Source organism: Anolis sagrei, chromosome 5 (assembly GCF_037176765.1).
Source record: "Anolis sagrei isolate rAnoSag1 chromosome 5, rAnoSag1.mat, whole genome shotgun sequence".
NCBI classification, from domain to species: domain Eukaryota; kingdom Metazoa; phylum Chordata; class Lepidosauria; order Squamata; family Dactyloidae; genus Anolis; species Anolis sagrei.
The window spans coordinates 192473557-192490841 of record NC_090025.1 but is presented as its reverse complement, the minus strand read 5'-3'; the positions used below and the strand labels follow the sequence as shown (position 1 = coordinate 192490841).

Here is a 17285-nt window from a genome sequence, read left to right as displayed (position 1 = left end):
AAAAAGTTTGGTGGCTTGTTGGTTCCAGGTAGATAGGTAGGTGGAACTGTCTTGTATGGATGATTCACCAATATGAGTGTTTACTCTTAATGGCAGCAGCTTTCTGACATCTTTTTCAATTGGATCTTCTTGAATCCTATAGATGTAGAACAGGCCTCCACAACCTGTGGCCTTCCAGGTGTTTTGACCATTGGACAAGCTCTGGGAGTTGGAGGCTCAAACACCTTGAGGACCACTTGCTAACAAGTCCAACCCTCTGCTCAGTACAGAAATTGCAGCTAGAACATCCTGAACAGGTGGATTTCCAACCTCTTTTTGTAGATGAATAAACTCTGCCACCTCCTATAGATTCAGATATTTAGATCTGGGAAAGATTTAGCTAGGGTTTGTTTCATTGATATCAATAAAAGAAGCAGGTTGTGCGTTGTAGTTGGTGGGCAGTGGTAAGCTGAGGGAACTGTGCCATTCTTGGTGATCTTATTTCTTTGGTTTACGTTTTTCAGGGTTCTATGGATGCCAATTTTCTTGGCTACTGTGCAATTTATGAACTAGCCTCTAGCTGAGATGCATAAATATGGCACATACCTGACCATGTATACCTGTATGTGTGTGGGGTTTTTTTAGTGCTCAGAACTAAAATTTGAATGGAAATACTATCTTCATGGGGAGATGGTGCAAAGAAGGAGATATACTGTATATACTCGAGTATAAGCCTAGTTTTTCAGTCTTTTTTTAGGCTGAAAAAGTCTCTCCCGTCTTATACTCGAGTCAAGGTTATTTATTATTTTACTTTGTTGCTGTTGTTATTATTGTTGTTGTTTTACTTTATTATTGTTGTTTTGTTTTATTATTGTTTTATTTTATTATTGTTATTGCATTTATTATTTTACTCTATCATTGTTATTATTACATTTATCATTTTACTCTGTTATTACTGTTACTATTACATTCTATTATTTTACTCTATTATTATTATTACTATTATTATTTTACTCTATTTATTACTATTGGAAGGATATGTGAGCATATTTACATTGAAGAAGGTTAGAATAATGGTTGAATCAGAGTTGGACAATCTTACGTTGAATTACAGTTTTATGTAAATATTCAAAAACATTTAACCAGCTGATGCCTCAATTAATGTAATTTTATTGGTTTCTATTTTTTATTTTGAAATTTACCAGTAGCTACTGCGTTTCCCACCCTCGGCTTATATTCGAGTCAATCCATTTCCCCAGTTTTTTGTGGTAAAATTAGGTGCCTCGGCTTATATTTAGGTCAGCTTATACTCGAGTATATACAGTAAATAGGAGAAAGAGCTCAGATTTCATTTTGGGCGAGTTACAGTAAACAGGTAAGGGAGGAAGTTATTGGGCGGGTGAAGTGACAAGGGAAACTACAAGAAAGCTTGAGCAGGGAGGAAGATAATTGAGTAGCTGTGTGAAGGAATCATACTGAAAACTGATGCTATAAAGATTAAGGTTTTTTTTTATTATTTAAAAAGAAATCAGAGAAATGAAAACAAAGAATGAAAGAAGCCTGGATATAGGTGACACCTGAGTAGTGAAGAAAGAGAATGAGTTCTCTGAAATGGTGAGCAGGGAGTTTTGAGCCAGGAACATGTTCATTGCAGAATGTAGAACAGATACAAATTTAATTGATGTCTATCTGGGACTAATTCTTAAGAGTTGCAGAAATAGAGATATGAAACATTTGCTTTTCACAGACTGACCTTGAAGCAGTTCACAGCTGTTCATGGCAGAGTAGCCAAAGAAGTCCATGAATGGCTTTGGTTGCAGAGACTGTGGGGTCACAGGTTTCAATGCCTTGTTGGTCCTGTTGACCCACACTATGCTTCCTTGCCATTTTCCCCTCAAAAAAATATCATGAGATGGCCTGAAATGTTTTTGTTCTGTCCATTTAAAAGTATAGGCATCCTTAGATATAAAATCGGACAGAATAGTAATGCCCTACAGAGTCCTTCTGAATGTAGAAAATACTCTTTGTTAGCCATGACCATTAACCAAGCTGGGAAAGTGCTCCAGCTCCAGGGGTCAACTTTCCAGTTGCCACAAACACCAAAAAAACAAAACATCATGAATTGGCTAGTTGTCTAGTTTTGCTTGGAAAAACAGATATTTTTTAATATTAAACAACTGAATTAAATCACTGGGTATTCCTTTATATTAGAACTCTAATAGGTTTTGGCCATCCTGATGTGCTGCTTGAGTAGCAAATTGAGATTGTAATACCTGTTGATTTTAAATATCACTGAAAGGTCCAGTGAATGTAGCAGGTTTAGGGATATTGGAAGCAATTGAATGAAGGTTGAATGAAAAGTAATGCCTCCACCTTTGTTACTTGGGTTTGGATGGGAATATTTTAATAAATCAAATGCAGAAATAATCCTTAGAATGTGCTCTTTAACTACCACTATTCACTTTTCCACTTAATCACCAGACAATTGGATACATTTCTGCCAACAATGAACAAGTTTTTTGAAGCCGTCACTGATCTGTAGATTGATTTTTCTCAGTGGATATATCACCTCCAGAAGTGACTTCATTTTAATTTTAAGAAAACCAATTGATCCATTTTGGATGTTTTTAAATGTACCAAATTAGCTGGTGTCCTGTGGGAGAGAATTGAGTAGATGCCTGGCATTGTTATGGATGTGTCATTTTGCTAATATGCGCTCACAGCCTGGTGTGCGAGTATTATTGGAAAGGGAACAACACAAAAGTTCTCACTTGCCAGTGAAGCCTCTAGAGCTTTCTCAAAGCAACACAAGATGACAGAAAGCCCTTGCAGTACTGAAGAAGCCCAATTATTAATTCCTTAGTAAGGAGGGAATGTGTAGTATTGGCATCATGGATGCAGAGCACCAAGGAAAAAAAGGTGTAAATGCATTTGCCATTGATTAAATATTGTTGTGCAAGTGAACAAGGACTGGACACTGAAAAGTTTTGTATGAACTCAGTGTGCTTCATTTACATGCAGAATAAATGGTTGAGTGAAAATGCTAATGGCCATTTGACCTGGATATGTACTTATATAAAATATTTCAGATGAAATTTTCTTTAGCATCTCTAGATACCAGCCTCTTAATGTTCCTAATGGAAAATGTAAAGTATCATTACCTTTTGAGAGGGACTGCACAGGTACTGCTTGAATTGTTAGGAACATTCCTTTGTTGCTTCTGCTTGAATGATGTGCTTGGACACAGTTCCATAGAATCTACCCCCCACAAATCATGGTAAAGATTTTTTGAAAAATAACAAATATAGATTAGGATGGGATGAGTATGGCTTACATGGGATGGTGCTTGAGCTTCTTCCCTTTACAGAGGAATGGACTGGCTGAGAGCAAGCATTGTAAAATTTTACCCAGAAAAGAGAGAAGTACTATTGTTCAGTTTAAAGGCAGATCAAAGAATGGGGATTCAGCCTGATTTAGAAGAACTTACTCTCGCCTTGAAATGGCATATTTGCAATTTGGGTGGGCTCATAGAGGCTACTCTGAACCTGGATTCACAGATCTCACTGGCCACTGGGAGTGCTTCAACACAATTAAAGAGAATACACCAGTTGTGCCCATTCCTCAAGATGTTTGATTTGGCCACTGTGACAAATGCCTTCATTAAATTCTGTGTGGATATTTCCACTAACCAGCAGAGTCATTTCTCTTCCCTGCCTTCAGCAATGGATGGCCTGATGCAGTCTAATATATTCAGAGGGGTATGCCAAATATGTTACAGCCGGGTGTTTTAATTGTTCTAATTGGTGTATTTGGTTTAATTTATATTTAAATTTGTTGTGTTTTCTGGGAGAAATAAAGAGGTAAATCAGAAGAAACTGGCATGTTCAGTGACTTTGGAAAGTTTTCATGGAAATGAACCTATTGATTGTGTAGATCGACCTCTCCCTCCCATATGGAGTCTTAACTTTGTCATTGGTATCATCAAATAATGCTTTATGTATTGTCGAAGGCTTTCATGGCTGGAATCACTAGGTTCTTGTGGGTTTTTTCGGACTGTATGGCCATGTTCTAGAGGCATTTTCTCTTGACGTTTCGCCTGCATCTATGGCAAGCATCCTCAGAGGTAGTGAGGACCTCACTACCTCTGAGGATGCTTGTCATAGATGCAGGCGAAACGTCAAGACAAAATGCCTCTAGAACATGGCCATACAGCCCGAAAAAACCCACAAGAATCTAAATAATGCTTTGTTTGTTAACCAACTGCAGGATCACCCAATGATAACATTCTTTGTCAGAACTAAGGATCTCTACAGAAGAATTCTTGTTAAGCAGTGGTTCCCAATCTGTGGTCCGTGGACCACCAGTGGTCCACAAGAACTTAAATATGTTCCACAACCTCACCATTACTACACTGTTGCAACGAGAGCAACTGGTCTCACAAAACCCTCTTATAGTGCCGAGGCTTACTAAATATGGTTTTCTGTGGGCAAGCAGATGACCACTACTGGATGGCATATATTCTGTATCAGAAACTAGAGCTGATGTGGTCTATCCATTGCCATTTTCTGAATCAGCACCCCAAATAACCAGACCAAATCTAAAGTTGACCAAAAACTGATTAGTAATCCTTTTGGTACTAATGTTGGAGAGTGTTCCCTCATCAAGTAGTCATTGGTAAAAAAAAAAAAAAAAAAAAGGTTAGGAACCACTGTTGTAATGGCTTGTAAATATTCTTCTGTAGACCTTGCACATATACAGCAACTGTATTCCCATGTTGACCTTTATGGCATGAATGCAAAGGAGTCATGTCATTGGATATATATTTTTAGGCACCCCAGTTCTGAGCCTTCACAGCCCATATACGATAATTTTGAGATATGGCGCAACAGAACTTCAGACTAAACATCTAGAACAAGATGACGACACTATCCCTTTCTGAAGCTGTGTTTGGTCCCTCAGTTTTGAAAATGGATAGTGTATGGATAAGCAACCGGCAAATGTAGTAAAACCTCTATTATTCTCATTTATATTGATAAGCTTTTACTAGCTTGGATACCATGGGATCTTTTAGTAATTTCGTTTCTTGAACATCGTCAGATGATTCCTGGTTCAGATTAGAAATGCACAAACGCACTCACACATTCCTAAACATTTACTAACATTATGATTTTCTATAACCTAACAAGATACCTGACCTTGTAATATTGTACATGAGCTTATTTTCTTTCACTAAGGTTTTCCAATGTTTGTGTTTTGTGCCTGATACCCAAATTTCCATGTTTCTCAAGTTTGTAGAATATTTCCTTGTGTGGGAGCTGTAGAAAAATTGGATTGGGCATATTCCACACAGAGCTTGGAAATATTTTTCACCCTGCAACTGTTCACATTGATTTTGGTGTGGTGGGGGAGTATTTCTTGGCCTTTTAGTTAAAAAATGATTTTTCTAAGCTCTGATTCCATGCCAGATGCTGTTTGGATGTAATGACTTTGGATCCCATGTACTTTCAACCAAATTTTAGTGCTGCTTGAAAAACAGGTGCTTACTCGAATGTAAAGCATTATTTGAATTCAAACAAGTGTTTTTGGTATCCATGGGAGGTCCAATAGCCAAACCTCGTGGATACTAAGGGCCCACTGTAGTGATTGAGGAGTGGTTCGTGCCTGATATTCCTAATGTTTCAGATTCAAGAATTCCTCTGTTTGCAAGTCCCATCATGATTAAAGAGGATAGTTTATTTATTGTGTTGCTATCTCACAACATCCTTTCAGGTCGTGCAGAAGAAACATGGATTTAATATTCCCCTGCAAAGGCATTTGCAGTAACGCCATGTATTGCATTTTCCTCATTAGTTTTGCCTTTATTGTGTCAACATACAATTTTGTAACGTACTTCAAGATGAAAATTGCTATAAAATTGGCTTATCTTTGTATTTATAAGGCTGAAATGAACCTGCAGCTACTGTGGGGGATATTTATTATTATTATTTCACACATTTATTTGTTTCCTGCAAATAAGAAGTCCCACGTAGATCTGTTTTGCAGTGGCTGCTACATTGCAAAGGTAGAATTGTAATTAGGCCATGGATAGTTTCCTCTTTTGTTTCACCAAAATAGAGGCTAATTCTAATGTTTCCCAGGCTATTCAATGTGCGGAACTGGTAATTTTCCATCCCCAGTGTGCCAGAAACTGGTGTAATATTTCTGCCTTTTAAAAACACTTTTGTTTGCTTTCATGTAAAGATGGTCTGAATATTTACCACCCATTTGACTATCACTAGTCTAATTCAAATTGTGTAATAGTTTGGAATAATAACACATTTTGCATGGTGTATCTAAAATTTGGGATACTACAAAACTGTATCTAAAATTTGGGATACTACAAAAAAAATTTGGGATACTACAAAAATTAGAAACATTGGAGGTAAATTTCAGGCAAAAATTGGTATGATAAGAAACAAAGATGGCAGGGACCTAACAGAAGCTGAAGAGATCAAGAGAAGGTGGCGAGACTATACAGAAGATCTGTATAGGAAGGATAACAATATCGAGGATAGCTTTGACGGTGTGGTGAATGAATTAGAACCAGACATCCTGAGGAGTGAGGTTGAATGGGCCTTAAGAAGCATTGCTAACAACAAGGCAGCAGGAGATGATGGGATCCCAGCTGAACTGTTTAAAATCTTAAAAGATGATGCTGTCAAGGTGATGCATGCCATTTGCCAGCAAATATGGAAAACACAAGAATGGCCATCAGACTGGAAAAAATCAACTTATATCCCCATACCAAAAAAGGGAAATGCGAAAGACTGCTCAAACTTCCGTACAGTGGCCCTTATTTCTCATGCCAGTAAGGTAATGCTCAAGATCCTGCAAGGAAGACTCCAGCAATACATGGAGCGAGAGTTGCCAGATGTTCAAGCTGGGTTTAGAAAAGGCAGAGGAACGAGAGACCAGATTGCCAATATCCGCTGGATAATGGAGAAAGGCAGGGAGTTTCAGAAAAACATCTACTTCTGCTTCATTGACTATTCTAAAGCCTTTGACTGTGTGGATCATAATAAATTGTGGCAAGTTCTTGGTGGGATGGGCATCCCAAGCCACCTTGTCTCTCTCCTGAGGAATCTGTACAAGGACCAAGTAGCAACAGTCAGAACTGACCACGGAACAACAGACTGGTTCAAGATTGGGAAAGGCGTACGGCAAGGCTGCATACTCTCACCCAACCTTTTTAACTTGTATGCAGAACACATCATGCGAGGATGTGCGGGGCTGGATGAATGCAAAGCTGGGGTGAAAATTGCTGGAAGAAACATTAACAACCTCAGATATGCAGATGACACCACTCTGATGGCCGAAAGCGAGGAGGAGCTGAGGAGCCTTCTAATCAAGGTGAAAGAAGAAAGCGCAAAAGCCGGGTTGCAGCTAAACGTCAAAAAAACCAAGATTATGGCAACAAGAATGATTGACAACTGGAAAATAGAGGGAGAAACCGTGGAGGCCGTGACAGACTTTGTATTTCTAGGTGCAAAGATTACTGCAGATGCAGACTGTGGCCAGGAAATCAGAAGACGCTTCCTTCTTGGGAGGAGAGCAATGTCCAATCTCGATAAAATAGTAAAGAGTAGAGACATCAGACTGGCAACCAAGATCCGCCTAGTCAAAGCCATGGTATTCCCTGTAGTAACCTACGGATGTGAGAGCTGGACCTTAGGGAAGGCTGAGCGAAGGAAGATCGATGCTTTTGAGCTGTGGTGTTGGAGGAAAGTGCTGAGAGTGCCTTGGACTGCGAGAAGATCCAACCAGTCCATCCTCCAGGAAATAAAGCCCGACTGCTCACTGGAGGGAAGGATACTAGAGACAAAGTTGAAGTACTTTGGCCACATCATGAGGAGACAGCAAAGCCTAGAGAAGACAATTATGCTGGGGAAAGTGGAAGGCAAAAGGAAGAGGGGCCGACCAAGGGCAAGATGGATGGATGGCATCCTTGAAGTGACTGGACTGACCTTGAGGGAGCTGGGGGTGGTAACGGCCGACAGGGAGCTCTGGCGTAGGCTGGTCCATGAGGTCACGAAGAGTCGGAGACGACTGAACGAATGAACAACAACACAAAACTGTCTCCCAATACAACACACCAAAGGTGATCCCAGAACTCTGGTTAGAGAGTCTATTGTTTGTCAATTGCCATTGTTTTGTGTTGTCAAGTGGTTTTTGACTCCACAACAACTGTCATGGAATTTTCTTGGCAAGTTTTGTTCACAAAGGATTTGCCATTGCCTTCCTGAACGAGTGTGACTTGTCCAAGTTTACCTAGTGGGTTGTTGTAGGCTTTTTCGGGCTGTATGGCCATGGCCTAGAGGCATTCTCTCCTGACGTTTCGCCTGCATCTATGGCAAGCATCCTCAGAGGTAGTGAGGTCTGTTGGAACTAGGCAAAAGGGTTTATATATCAGAAGAAAAGTCAGGGAGCACAGTAGATGTGTTTTCCTGATCCTTAGTTTTCTTCTTATATATAAACCCTTTTTTCCTAGTTCCAACAGACCTCACTACCTACCTCTGAGGATGCTTGCCATAGATGCAGGCGAAACGTCAGGAGAGAATGCCTCTGGACCATGGCCATACAGCCCGAAAAAACCTACAACAACCCAGTGATTCTGGCCATGAAAGCCTTCGACAATACATTTACCCAGCGGGTTTCCAAGCGAGGATTTGTACCATGGTTTCCCAAAGTTTTAGTTCAACATTACACACACTTATGGCCCACTCATGGAATTCCCTGCACACCAAGTTCTATTTTTAGAATTAATACATGGAAAGAACACAAAAGAACCCTTCCCTCTATTTCACTGGTTTTGGAATGGGTCTCACCCTGATTTTCAGAGCAGAGTTCTTAGTGCCAACTCAACTTCACCGAACACTGTTTTATGACGGTAATGTATTGTCATGCCAAGGGACAGTTTCAGTTAACAAGCTGAGAAGGAAAAAGCAATTTCTCTGCCAGTACATTAGAAGACTGTACAGTCGTATAATTTCTAATTGGCAGCCCATCAAAGCGATCATAATTATTTCTGGCCAATGTTTGCCTAGTTGCTGACTTTTTCTTCAAAAAGGGAAAGGTGGTCAGGTGAGAAAAATATAGCACTGGTCCATTTCATTTGCGTCTTCATGTGTGTGCGTGCAGGCACATTTTCCGGTGAACAACTATGACAATTGAAAGTCTTACTAAACTGAATCTGAGTTGATAAATGCCAGTTTAATAGTCTGCAGTCAGATTAAAGCTTCTCAACATGTGTAGCAACTCAGCTGATGGCTCAAACAGCAGCTTATAAAAAGCAAACAAGAAAAGCTGAACAAGTGCGCAAGAATATTGCCTTTGTGTCAGAAATGCACCTTCATGCCTTAAAATGATAAAAAATTGCAATCGATCCTTACAACTGTTGTGTTCATCTTTATTGATCAGGCAGCAGAAAGATAAATCGCTGCCCAAATGAGATTATAGTAAATGTTAGCATCAGAGGGGAGTGTTGGTTGATAGAGGACTATTCATCATCTCAAATGGTGACCTGTCCATGTGCGCATTGTCGTCCGTCTGCTTGTCTAATCACATCCCTATTGATTTTATCTGTATCTGAGGATCCTGGATGTGACTGTCATTGGATGAGCGAGATTGCTAAATGCAAAAGGGGTCAGTGGTGTGAAGAGGATTTCATTTTCATTTTCTTACCGGCCAACAATGATTTATTAAAAAATAAACTACCCCGAAAGTCACCATGCTTGGAACTTCAGTCTGCAGACAAATGAATTATGAGGCCTCGGTTGTGAAAGAAAGCATAGAGTTGAGAAACCACATGTTTACCCTAATCTTCATGTGCCCTTTTGACTGTGGTGTCTGTTACCCAATTTATTATAATTTGTATAAAAGGTATGAGGCCCCAAAACACAATTTTACCCTTCTTCTCAGCTTAATGTCTTTTCCAATGATTTTTATAGATCCCTTGTGAACTCTGAACATCCAGGGAAAGCTTAAGATAGCGACTCAGTTGATTAAATATCTGTCCTTTTGCCTTTCCAAATGGAGCTTTCGCCTTTCCGTCATTGGTGAAATAAGGTTCATCACCTCTTAGACAAGAACAGTGGAACTTCATGTCACGCTGCCTGTCTTCTGGTCCAATTTGGAACGTGAAAACAGAGATAGTTTAGCTGTGACCTTTTTGCCATCATGTAAGAAAGATTTTGATCTGCTGCAGAGGCTCTATGGCATTATGAGTCAAAAGCTTCTAACTGCAAACCTAACAAATTCTCAGCTTGAGAAATATTGCTTCCCTAGAGAGCGATTGCAATCTCATGGACATGGGGTGCTTCCAAAATGTCATCCTGTACGGCAAGCCCTCTTCCTTATCTTTGGAGAAATAACTGGCATTATCCCTGATGATGATGAGTATTATTTTATTTATAGAGTTGAGAGGGAGTCTATAGGCCATCGAGTCCCAACTCCTCATTCATTGTAGGAACTCTTGTTAGGCTGAGCTGTTGAGCCTCTTTTTGAAGATGCCCAGAGAAAGAGCTCTTACCACCTCTAAAGGGGATTGGTTCAATTTCTGAACTGCTACTACCTTCAGGAAGTTCCTTCTAAGGTTCAATCAGAATTTCCTGTAATTTCAAAACTATTGTGTATGGCTCGACCCTCTGGGGCTAGAGAATAAATCTCATTTTCATTTCTGTGACAGTCTGATATATATTTCAAGAAATAATCAGATCACCTCATAGTCTTCTGTACACTAGACAGAACATGCTCAGCTCCCTCACCCTTTCCTCATATATTTTGTTCTTCATCTCTCTTACTATCCTTATTGCCCTTATCTGAGCCCACTCTAATTCAGTGGTTCTCAACCTGTGCGTCCCCAGGTGTTTTGGCCTACAACTCCCAGAAATCCCAGCCAGTTTATCAGCAGTTAGAATTTCTGGGAGTTGAAGGCCAAAACATCTGGGGACCCATAGGTTGAGAACCTCTGCTCTAATTTGTAGCCTGCCTAAAATAAGGTGCTCAGAATTGAATGCAGTACTTGAGATGAGGCCTGAACAGCCCAGAATATAGTGGGACTATGACTTTCCTTGACTTGAATCCATGATTCTGATATATCTCCCCTATAGTAACAGTCAAGGCAGTTTACAAACAAATTTAAACACATACTAGAAATAATGGAACTAAATTGACCATAGGATTAAAAACATTTAAGCAAATCAGCTAAAAGGCTGAAGATAAATCAGCAAAACAACACACAATTAAAAACCCTTGCAGTCAACCCATAACAGCAAATGTTTTCACTTGGTAAGAGAAAAAAATGGAAGCCACCCCATCTTTCTTGGAGCGTCACAACCTGGGAGCACCTATCCAGAAGTGTGTCTTCTATGGTCTCACCAGGGCAGATCAATGTAGGACGTTCTGCCCAAACCTGACAAGCAAAAAGACTTCTCTGTTGTTGGCTGCTTTACCTAGGAGTGGATAAGCTTCCAGACTCACATCTTTTCCCCAACTGAATAGCAATGTAGAGTCTGGTAGGAAAGGATGGCAAGGAAGCAAAGAGTCTTTCCTCTTGCTATCTATCATAGGTGGACTTCCCTCATTTTCCTATCTGGACCAAATGTTTCTCTGAGACTATGCTTGAAGGAAGGAAATCAGCATCTCAAAGGAAAACTCAGCTATTCTCTCACCCACTCACTCACCATGTAGTAATTTTGTGGGCGGGAGAGTTAGAGGATTGCACATTATGGCCAGTGCAATCTGATGCAGGTACTTTCTGACCATCGGGGAGGTCCTGTAGGATGATGTGGTTGTGGTATTCTGACAATCTTGCTCACTCACCAGCCCCTTTCTTCCTGTCAGCCCCTAAAGGACGTAGGAGTCAAGGGACAGAAAACTGAGTCTGTTCAAGGTATGAGGTGGAAATAAGAAAGGAGCATGAGGATTTTTGGATTTTTGAAGCCCCTCACATTTTTTATTTCCCTTGGGATTTTGAAAATCCCCTTCTTTTTAAAAATCTTGGATTTTAAAATATTTTCTTAATCTGCGATATAGGAATCACATTCTTTAGAATGTTACTATAAGAGATATTGAATGTGCTTGAAAGCATTTAAGCACTAGAAAACATGCTATAGAAGCCCAACACATTATGTGTGGCTTGGTCAAAAGGATTGTTGAGTACAGGCATACAAATTGCAGTGGGAAGTAGATGAATTATTTATATAGGGCCAAATAAGCTTCAGTGATGCTGGAGCCTAAAAATTACACAACCTAATGAAATGAAAGCAAGGATTTCAGCACTAAGTGTATCATTTTGTAAGTAGTGTTTTTTTGTTTTTCTTGTATACTTTCAAGTTGTTTCCAACATACAGTGAACTTGTCACAGGATTTTCTTGGCCAGCTTCCCCATTTCAAGAGCAAAGTCACTACAGTAGAGAACAAGATAGCGACTGATTTGTAGACCTCACTATGACTTGCACCATGTTCTTCAGATCTTACCCACACCAACCCGAGAACTGGAACTACATACACAATCTTTCATGTTCACATTCCTCTTCCAAATGATGTTCTGTATTTAGGGCAGAAAGGACAGGGTCTTTTGCAAATGAGATGACATTCTGTTAGAACATTGGCACTTTCAGATTCTTCATTGGAAAAAAGAAGCAATAGTCAGATTTTCGAGACTCAAGTTCAGAGGCATAATGAATAGTCCTGTCCTGATCCTTTTTAATGTAGCTGTTCTGATGTACAAAAGCATATCCTCTTTCTGAAGCAGAGACAGTTGGGTGGGTCTGCAAAAGCTCCTTCCCAATTTATCCCACAAAGTAACTACATTGTTCCATCCTCTGAATCTGTTCACTTGTGTATTTTGGATCCTCTCCATAGCGATATGCCTTAGTTCCAATACTAGCAGTGTAACATTGTCATAAAAGCGGTTTCATATATTTAAACAAATTACCAGAGACATTATTTAATCATAAAAATGTCACCACTTTTATAGACTGTTGTTTCAGAATGCTATTGTTCCTCATGGGGAAGCTGTGACATTTCAAGATGTAGGAAAAACTGTTTCTGCCTATGGCTTCAATATTATTTGCCCTTGAGACTTAGAAAGGGTTGAGTTGGTAGAAGGGCAGGTGCACACATCTCTCTTTAGGGATGTGTACTTGGCGTATGTCATTCCCCTGAAATAACTGGGGAAAGGGCTGAAATAACTGGAGGAAGGCCTAGAAGAGAACAAGATACAGACTATTCCACCATAGGATGAGACTGCTGTACCTCTTCTTACGCCCTCCTTGCCAGAGACAACCTTCCAGAAAGATGCTAGATTCGGGCAGGAATGTGTGGTTATTTGTGATACAGGTCCGTGGAAGTCTTCATATGGCTTCACCTCTTTGTTGTTGTTCATTCGTTCAGTCGTCTCTGACTCTTCGTGACCTCATGTACCAGCCCACGCCAGAGCTCCCTGTCGGCCGTCACCACCCCCAGCTCCTTCAAGGTCAGTCCAGTCACTTCAAGGATACCATCCATCCATCTTGCCCTTGGTTGGCCCCTCTTCCTTTTACCTTCCACTTTCCCCAGCATAATTGTCTTCTCCAGGCTTTGCTGTCTCCTCATGATGTGGCCAAAGTACTTCAACTTTGTCTCTAGTCTCCTTCCCTCCAATGAGCAGTCGGGCTTTATTTCCTGGAGGATGGACTGGTTGGATCTTCTCGCAGTCCAAGGCACTCTCAGAACTTTCCTCCAACACCACAGTTCAAAAGCATCAATCTTCCTTCGCTCGGCCTTCTCTAAGGTCCAGCTCTCACATCTGTAGGTTACTACAGGGAATACCATGGCTTTGACTAGTTGGGTGGAATTTGTAAAAGCACAATATCTCATCTGATCTTCGAAGCTAAGTCCTGGTTAATACTTGTTTTGGAAACTACCAACAAATATCAGGTGCTCTAGGCTACATTTCAGATGGAGCAGCTGGTATAACCACTTCTGAGGATTCCTGGACTAAGAAAAATGCAGAAAAGTCATGGAGTTGCCATAAGGAAACTTGAAGACCCATGCACTCACATAGGAAGAAGAGCCCCAGCCAGTAGTGCCTTCAGGGAACTGTCCATGGTGCTAATATTTAAAATATGACCAGGCCTGCTCAACTTAATCAAATTTACCTCCAGTTTTATCTTTCAGACTTCATACATCGCATATTCTGTTGGACTTATTTAACAGAACATTTCTTTCATGGAGCAAAAACCTATGCTGACTTATTCCCTATATAATGAATAAGTGTATGCTATATGAATATAGTTGTAATGCAGTCCAGTGATTTGTTTCTTACACAGTTCCTGAACCACCCTGGAATAACATTTTATCTCACACACATAGTTAGATTAGATAATGTTATTTGTGATGCTTTGTGTGGATTGGTGATCTGATAAAGATCTCTGAATGGCTCATAGTTCTTGAGCATGAACTAAAGAGAAAACCAATATGAAACTGCATAAGGTTTTGATTTAACTTGGGTGGCATTCTTGTTGAATGCGACTCTCCATTGAGTTCAATGGAATTTATTTTTGAATTGGCAGGGGGTTGGACTGGATTGCTCTTGTGTTGTCTTCCAGCTCTTTGATTCTTTGAATAGATCTGTATATTGATTGTCTGAGACTTTATTTTGACCATGACAGAAGAAACAAATAGCAAGATACATTGTGATGAATTAAAAAAAATCTATAAAATATAAAATCTTTCTTGAAGAAAATAAAATAGCATCCGCATAAATTACAAATGAAATACGGAATACATTGTACCAGAACATTTTGTTGTTGTTGTTGTTGTTGTTGTTGTTGTTGTTGTTGTTGTTTATTCGTTCTGTCGCTTCCAACTCTTTGTGACCTCATGGACAAGCCCATGCCAGAGCTCTCTGTTGGCCATCACCACCCCCAGTTCCTTCAGAGTCAAGCCAGTCACTTCAACCTTACTTTACTTACTTAGGCGATCCCTCGTTGACTGAATAGGATAGTCTTCCAGAATCAGTATTCTTGTGGAACCGTAGGTGACTGTGGAGTCCTATTCTTGACCTGCATCTTCTCCCGCAGTGAGGGCATTGGTTTCTTCAACCATCTTGCCCTTGGTTGGCCCCTCTTCCTTTTTCCTTCCATTTCCCACAGCATCATTTTTGTCTCCAAGCTTTCCTGTCTTCTCATGATGTGTCCAAAGTACTTCATCTTTGCCTCTAATACCCTTCCCTCCAGTGAGCAGTCGGGCTTTATTACCTGAAGTATGGACTGGTTGGATCTTTTCTCAGTCCAAAGCACTCTCAGAATTTTCCTCCAACACCTCAGTTCAAAGGCATCTATCTTCTTTTGCTCGGCATTCCTTATGGCCCAGCTCTCCCATCTGTAGGTTACCATAGGGAATACCATTGCTTTTACTATGTGGATCTTGGTTGCCAGTGTGATGTCTCCACTCTTCACTATTTTATCGAGATTGGTCATTGCTCTCCTCCTGAGAAGGAAACATCTTCTGATTTCCTGGCTGCAGTCTGCGTCTGAAATAATCTTTGCACCTAGAACATTATAGGAATATTGTCAATGACTTATGACAAACAATGGCAGCTGCACAAAATTTAGCTATGTTATCTGTAATTATGGAATTCTGAAGATCTATTCTGCTGTTGTAATAAGTACAATGCCTTTCTCGTTTTTATGACATTTATTTATTTATTTCCTATATATTTATACCCCATCTATGTGGCAATGTCATTGAAGCATCAAAAAGAGGCACAACTTTTAAAGGAGTTTTATTTAGGAATGGGGTTTATATGTGGATACTAATTTAGGATCCTGACTATTGCAGGCAATAAGGTAAAAGCATCAAATTTAACCAAGGGATGTGATGGCATGATCTCTCATGCCCACAAAAAGCCATATGATTTATCGCTATGGGCAGCATTTATGTCAAGACATGTTATGATGGACATTTGCTCTTACCATTGGCTGAGGCATTGTGATATCACAAAGCCCAGAGCAAGACTGAGGAGATGAAGCTGGAAACAAGGAGTTGTATGGACTTGAATGTCATGGATGTTAAGGGGGAAGGGGAGCCTAGTAGCAGAGGATGGATGAGCTATAAAACAGACGGAAGCAGTGAGGCCCAAAAAGAAGGAAAGGACAGAGGTGACCCAGAAGAAAAGGTAGAGAAAGGACAGAAGTTGGACAGAAGTCTACTCATGAGGAAAAAGCAGGCTTGAATAGACAGAATGTAGATGTATATAGAAAGAAAATGATGATCACCATCATCTGCCATATATACTCACATATAATTTTAAGGAAGGGTTGTGGACCAAAATTATGGATGCTGATATGACTCATGGATAAGTCAAGGGTTGTTCCATGAAGAGGGAAAGCACTGTCTTATTGGTTCAGCCACTTCCACTTCCATTTTCCTGCCCAGGCATTCAAAAAGGCCAGACGCGACACCACAGTGGAGAAAGTAGAGAGGGTTGGTGCTTTTTTAAAGGTTCTCCCAGGATTGACTCAACTCTTGCTTTTTGCCACTGTAGTCAGAGAAGGGGATAGTTCCTGTTTTGATCAGAAGTAAGGTATTGTACTTAAATTGACATATGGATAAGTTTTGGGGCATTTTTTTTGTCTAAAAATTCTAGACTTATACACGAGTACAAACTACTTTGCGGTTGTGAAATTTTTCACTAAATAAAGCAAACATAACTGGAAATTTCATGTATTTGCACCTGCAATTGCGTTTGAAATTTAGTTGTGAATGTCTCTGCACCAAGGGCATCAAGATTGACTAAACTTTACCTTAAAGTACTTTATCTTTTGATAAGCACTTCTTGGACTGAATGGCCCATGTGGTCTCTTCCAACTCTTTGATTCTATGACTCAAATATGCTAATTATTTCCTCATTTTTCCAGAGTGCACAGTTCTACAAAGTCACCACCGAGGAGTACCAAAAAGCTGTTGATGAGGTAGAATCCAAATTCAAGTAAGGCCTTTTCATTTTCTTTTCTCTTGTCTTTTTTTGAAGACTGTGAATGTGGTTTTGGTTTTGTTTGTATGAAAGCTGGATTTTGATTTAGTCTTATCAGTCTAAAGTAGAAAAGTTAAAACTGAAATAAAATGAGTTGCAAGTGTTTCCCTGAAAATAAGACATACCCTTAAAATAAGCATGATTTTAAAGCATTTGTGCAATATAAGCTATAACCTGTAAATAAGACATAGTGATAGGCACTAGAGGATGGACGGCTGCTGTCCCAGCCGTCCATCCTTACCTATCC

At 40.0% G+C, this 17285-nt stretch overlaps 1 protein-coding gene across 3 annotated transcripts in view; it reads left to right on the top strand.

Annotated features, from left to right (window-relative positions):
* CHCHD3 (coiled-coil-helix-coiled-coil-helix domain containing 3) overlaps positions 1-17285 on the top strand; it is a 312145-nt gene that overhangs the window by 209033 nt on the left and 85827 nt on the right. For all 3 annotated transcript variants that reach the window (XM_060776417.2, XM_060776415.2, XM_060776416.2), the window contains one exon: positions 16923-16993. In XM_060776417.2, the coding sequence (XP_060632400.2) occupies positions 16923-16993 (71 nt within the window). The remainder of the gene's footprint in view (positions 1-16922; positions 16994-17285) is intronic.